Genomic DNA, 5703 nt, shown 5'->3' with positions numbered 1-5703 from the left:
GAACCCATCAGTGCTGATCAGAACCAACGAGAACCCATCAGAACCAACGAGAACTGATCGTTGTGTTTGCGTCGTACGTTGTTGTGGACGAAGAGGCGGATCCTCGTCAGCGGGTAATTCAGCGTCGTCAGCCGCTCCAAGAACTCCTCCATGAAGGGGGTGGCGTGTTCGATAAACACGGCAACGTAAATCAGAGGCATCTCCTCATCCTGAACACACACACACACACACACACACACACACACACACACACACACACACACACTTTAAACACTGGAATAACACAGGTGTGAGGACTTGAACAGCGCTGTCAGGTGTGTGTGTGCGTACAGGTATGTCGTTGAAGAACAGCAGGTCGTCGTCACAGATCCCACAGCCGTTCTCAAAGGTCCACGCTGTGGGAACGTAGTTCCCAAGATAGTTCAGCTGCAGCTGCAGACACACACACAGAGACACACACACACACGTCAGAGAAAGTTCAGATTCAACTGTCGCCAGAAAAAGGCGACAACAAAATAATCTGAATCTAATAATATAATTCAACTCGTGTTACAGGAAAATGATTTTTTTTGCACTCTTGATGTGTTTTTTTGTGTTTTTGTTTATTACTTTTTTGTTGCTTATTTTCAAGTAATTTTCTTGTAACTTTTCACTAATTTCTTGCTATTGTTTGTGCCATTTCTTGTCAAGGTGCTCACCACCCTTTGTGTTTTTTAAAAGAAATCCAGACAGTTTTCTCAGGTATCAAAGGGTTAAAGTAACAATCTGATGTACACCGTCAGCTGTGCGCTCTGACCCTGAATGAAAAATTTGGATTTTTTAGATTCGTCTCTGTTCGCATTGATTCCTCTGAACCACACTGAAAGCAGACTGCAGCTTGTTCATCGCGCTCGCTCAAGATGAGGCAGAAATGTACAAAACAGTGTCGTCTGCACGAAAATGTAGGTTTGTATTGACCTCACTGAAACACAGATTAATGATATAAAGTGTAAATAAAGAGGACCCAGCACGGAGCCCTGAGGGACACCCTGATAATCTAACGGAATAACATAAACCCAACTGCCTGTTCAGGAACATCAGGCGGACGGTCACATGGTGCTGGTGGACAGCTGTGATTGGTCGCCTACCTTGGTGGGGCCGTTGCCGTGGATAATGACAGGAAGTGTGTCATAGGCCACGTTCCTTGCTCTGACCTTTGCCCTCTCAAACTTCAAGACGACTTCCTCTGACAGACAAGGACGATCAGTTCAGTCAACTTTAATTAAACACTGATGGGTTACTGTGTGTGTGTGTGTGTGTGTGTGTGTGTGTGTGTGTGTGTGTGTGTGTGTGTCTCACCAACAGCTCCGTTCAGATTTTGGAAGATTCGGGAGCGATGGTCCAGAGTCATGTTGAACTTAGTCTGAAAAGATGAGCGACATCATCATCATGTTTCCTGTCCTCAGTGATGTCAACCTGTGTGTGTTCGTGTATGTGTGTATGTGCGTGTGTGTGTGCATGTGTGTGTATATATGTGTGTGTGCGTGTGTGTATATATGTGTGTGTGCGTGTGTGTATATATGTGTGTGTGCGTGTGTGTATATATGTGTGTGTGTGTGTGTGTGTATATGTGTGTGTGCGTGTGTGTATATATGTGTGTGTGTGTGTGTGTGTGTGTGTATATGGTCGTCATCGTTGTCTTTGTACTTCCACTGCTGGACGATCGTGCTGAGCTCTGGAGCAAAGCCGATGAACCCTGAAAAAAACACACACACACACACACACACACACACACACACACACACACACACACACACACACACACACACACACACACACACCCCATCCATTTTATGTCCCTCTTCTTCTGTTCAGAGCAGCAGGAAACTGTGTAGTTTGTTCAACCGTTAAATTGAAACATCTCCTGAAGCCTTTCAGTGTATTTTCTTTAAACATTTCTTTTTTATTTTGCAAGGAAAAATTTTTGCCTTTTTTTTATTTTTTTTTATTTTTTTTATTTTTAATATTTTGCTGATTTAAAAAAATCTTCAAATAATTTGCGCAATACTTTTCCTTTCATTTATTTTGCTTTGTTGCTATTTTACAGGATAAATTTTGGCCATTTTTTCCTTTAACAATTTCCTTTTATTTTTAAAGACAGCCTGCGAGTTTGGGAGGACTTTTTTTGTTAAACAATTGTGGAAATTTTTCTTTAAAAACTTTAAGCAATTTTTAGAGAAAAATAACTCCTTTTTTTTCTTTTTTTAAAAACACTTTCAGGGTTTTAAAGTTTCAGAATATTCGGTATTCTGAAACGTTTCCAGGCCTGGAGATTGCTATTTGTAAATTCCATTTCCAGGTTTTTCATGACCGTCTGAACCCAGAAGAGAGTCCTTAAATCCACCCTGACACAGAAAATAACTTTGACACCGGAGGGAAGCACGCTAATCTGAACGCCAGCCGCAGACTCGGCACGGCGCCTTACCTCCTGAGTTGAGGTAGCGTTTCCCAGAATGCACCTCTGGGTATCTGGAGGCCAGTCTCTGGTCGGGCCAGCAGAAGCCCTCAGCGGAGAAAACCACTCTGTGACCCAGACGGGAAAATTTGGACAACAGCTCCTCGGGACCCGACGCAAAGATCACGTCATAACTGCACAGAGAGAGACGGGTGATTTTAAAGCAAAAAAACTGGGAACCTTTTCTTCTTTTTTTCTCTTTTTGTCAACTAAAAAATGTTAGCTGTTGTGTTTTGTTTGGTTTTTTACTTCATAGTGATTGAGCCAACTAGTTTGAAAGACATGTTTTTGTTTAAACAAAAAAGGCCATTTTTTTTCTTTAAACATTTTGGTAATTTAAAAAGAAAAGTTTGATTTTTGGTTCTTTAAAAAAAAAGGTGATTTTTAAAGAAAAAATCGAGCTAAACGTTACTGCTGATCTGATAATCTCAAGAGACAGAAAAGAACAATGATCTTTGTGGCAAAGATGAAAACAACTTTATCGTCAGTAACAAAACCTTTGTTCTCAGGTGAGTCTAAGTAGGACAGGTGAGGACAGGCGAGGACAGGTGAGGACAGGCAAGAACAGTTGAGGACAGGCAAGAACAGTTGAGGACAGCTGAGGACAGGTGAGGACAGGTGAGGACAGGTGAGGACAGGTGAGGACAGGAGGACAGGTGAGGACAGGTGAGGACAGGCAAGAAGAGTTGAGGACAGGTGAGGACAGGCGAGGACAGTTGAGGACAGGTGAGGACAGGCGAGAACAGTTGAGGACAGGTGAGGACAGGTGAGGACAGGTGAGGACAGGTGAGGACAGGCAAGAGGAGGACAGGTGAGGACAGGCGAGGACAGTTGAGGACAGGTGAGGACAGGTGAACAGTTGGGACAGGTGAGGACAGGCGAGGACAGGCGAGGACAGTTGAGGACAGGTGAGGACAGGTGAGGATAGGCGAGAACAGGCGAGGACAGTTGAGGACAGGTGAGGATAGGCGAGAACAGTTGAGGACAGGTGAGGACAGGTGAGGACAGGCGAGGACAGGTGAGGACAGGCGAGGACAGGCGAGGACAGGTGAGGACAGGCGAGGACAGGCGAGTCAGATTCCACATTGAAGACAGAATAAAAGAACAGAGTGAAACTAAGAAATAAAGAGGACAGACGTTATATAAAACACACACACACAGAGACACACACACACACACACACACACACACACAGGCTCAGGTGTGTGTTACCTGTCCACAAACAGGATGACCGTGTCCTTCTTGTCAGCGTGTTTGAGCAGCTCTCTCTTCAACCATCTGACCTTCTGACCTCCGCCCACCGTCCGAGCCACGTCGCCTCCCTTCCACTCCTCCCCCAGACCCAGCACCTGAACACACACACACGCACACACAAACACACACACACACACACACACACACACACACACACACGTCTTAGTCTGCACATGAAGCCGCTACAAGTATTTCTATTTTTTTAACAGTTTGTAAACTGGGTCTGGGGGAGGAGTGGAAGGGAGGCGACGTGGCTCGGACGGTGGGCGGAGGTCAGAAGGTCAGATGGTTGAAGAGAGAGCTGCTCAAACACGCTGACAAGAAGGACACGGTCATCCTGTTTGTGGACAGGTAACACACACCTGAGCCTGTGTGTGTGTGTGTGTGTGTGTGTGTGTGTGTCTCTGTGTGTGTGTGTTTTATATAACGTCTGTCCTCTTTATTCTTAGTTTCACTCTGTTCTTTTATTCTGTCTTCAATGTGGAATCTGACTCGCCTGTCCTCGCCTGTCCTCACCTGTCCTCGCCTGTCCTCGCCTGTCCTCACCTGTCCTCGCCTGTCCTCACCTGTCCTCACCTGTCCTCAACTGTTCTCGCCTATCCTCACCTGTCCTCACTGTCCTCGCCTGTTCTCGCCTATCCTCACCTATCCTCACCTGTCCTCAACTGTCCTCGCCTGTCCTCACCCTGTCCTCCTCACCTGTCCTCAACCTGTCTCGCCTGTCCTCACCTGTCCTCAACTGTCCTCAACCTGTCCTCACCTGTCCTCAACTGCCTGTCCTCACCTGTCCTCACCTGTCCTCAGTCCTCACCTGTCCTCAACTGTTCTCGCCTGTCCTCACCTGTCCTCAACTGTCCTCGCCTGTCCTCACCTGTCCTCAACTCTTCTTGCCTGTCCTCACCTGTCCTCACCTGTCCTCACCTGTCCTCACCTGTCCTCACCTGTCCTCACCCTCACCTGTCCTCACCTGTCCTCCTCACTGTTCTTGCCTGCCTGTCCTCACCTGTTCTCGCCTGTCCTCACCTGTCCTCGCCTGTCCTCACCTGTCCTACTTAGACTCACCTGAGAACAAAGGTTTTGTTACTGACGATAAAGTTGTTTTCATCTTTGCCACAAAGATCATTGTTCTTTTCTGTCTCTTGAGATTATCAGATCAGCAGTAACGTTTAGCTCGATTTTTTCTTTAAAAATCACCTTTTTTTTTTAAAGAACCAAAAATCAAACTTTTCTTTTTAAATTACCAAAATGTTTAAAGAAAAAAAATGGCCTTTTTTGTTTAAACAAAAACATGTCTTTCAAACTAGTTGGCTCAATCACTATGAAGTAAAAAACCAAACAAAACACAACAGCTAACATTTTTTAGTTGACAAAAAGAGAAAAAAAGAAAAAAGGTTCCCAGTTTTTTTGCTTTAAAATCACCCGTCTCTCTCTGTGCAGTTATGACGTGATCTTTGCGTCGGGTCCCGAGGAGCTGTTGTCCAAATTTTCCCGTCTGGGTCACAGAGTGGTTTTCTCCGCTGAGGGCTTCTGCTGGCCCGACCAGAGACTGGCCTCCAGATACCCAGAGGTGCATTCTGGGAAACGCTACCTCAACTCAGGAGGTAAGGCGCCGTGCCGAGTCTGCGGCTGGCGTTCAGATTAGCGTGCTTCCCTCCGGTGTCAAAGTTATTTTCTGTGTCAGGGTGGATTTAAGGACTCTCTTCTGGGTTCAGACGGTCATGAAAAACCTGGAAATGGAATTTACAAATAGCAATCTCCAGGCCTGGAAACGTTTCAGAATACCGAATATTCTGAAACTTTAAAACCCTGAAAGTGTTTTTAAAAAAAGAAAAAAAAAAGGAGTTATTTTTCTCTAAAAATTGCTTAAAGTTTTTAAAGAAAAATTTCCACAATTGTTTAACAAAAAAAGTCCTCCCAAACTCGCAGGCTGTCTTTAAAAATAAAAGGAAATTGTT

General features: G+C 45.1%; 3 protein-coding genes across 3 annotated transcripts in view; 1 reads left to right on the top strand and 2 right to left on the bottom strand.

Moving 5' to 3' along the window:
* Nucleotides 1–17: 17 nt before the first annotated feature.
* LOC121965453 (procollagen-lysine,2-oxoglutarate 5-dioxygenase 1-like) lies at nt 18–1425 on the bottom strand. The gene is made up of 4 exons (XM_042515598.1): nt 1339–1425; nt 1128–1225; nt 331–432; nt 18–209 (listed from the first exon to the last, which is right to left on the bottom strand). Exons 1-4 carry the CDS (start codon nt 1388–1390, stop codon nt 18–20), a joined length of 444 nt encoding a protein of 147 aa, XP_042371532.1. The 5' UTR covers nt 1391–1425.
* A 239-nt stretch (nt 1426–1664) lies between these two features.
* LOC121965452 (multifunctional procollagen lysine hydroxylase and glycosyltransferase LH3-like) lies at nt 1665–3923 on the bottom strand (the record flags this gene model as incomplete). The annotated part of the gene is made up of 4 exons (XM_042515596.1): nt 3906–3923; nt 3707–3843; nt 2465–2628; nt 1665–1735 (listed from the first exon to the last, which is right to left on the bottom strand). Coding segments are annotated over exons 1-4 (390 nt in total), but the record flags the coding sequence as incomplete, so codon positions are not given.
* Nucleotides 3924–3962: 39 nt separating this feature from the next.
* Nucleotides 3963–5703, top strand: part of plod3 (procollagen-lysine, 2-oxoglutarate 5-dioxygenase 3) — a gene marked incomplete at its 5' end in the record, with an annotated part of 11004 nt that continues 9263 nt past the window's right edge. The window contains 2 exons of the mRNA XM_042515595.1: nt 3963–4099; nt 5186–5349. Of these exons, the coding sequence (XP_042371529.1) occupies nt 3963–4099; nt 5186–5349 (301 nt within the window). The remainder of the gene's footprint in view (nt 4100–5185; nt 5350–5703) is intronic.

The sequence above is a fragment of the Plectropomus leopardus genome, unplaced genomic scaffold (genome assembly GCF_008729295.1).
Source record: "Plectropomus leopardus isolate mb unplaced genomic scaffold, YSFRI_Pleo_2.0 unplaced_scaffold2007, whole genome shotgun sequence".
NCBI lineage: Eukaryota > Metazoa > Chordata > Actinopteri > Perciformes > Serranidae > Plectropomus > Plectropomus leopardus.
The sequence above is the reverse complement of the archived record's forward strand: the minus strand, read 5'-3'. Positions and strand labels throughout refer to the sequence as shown.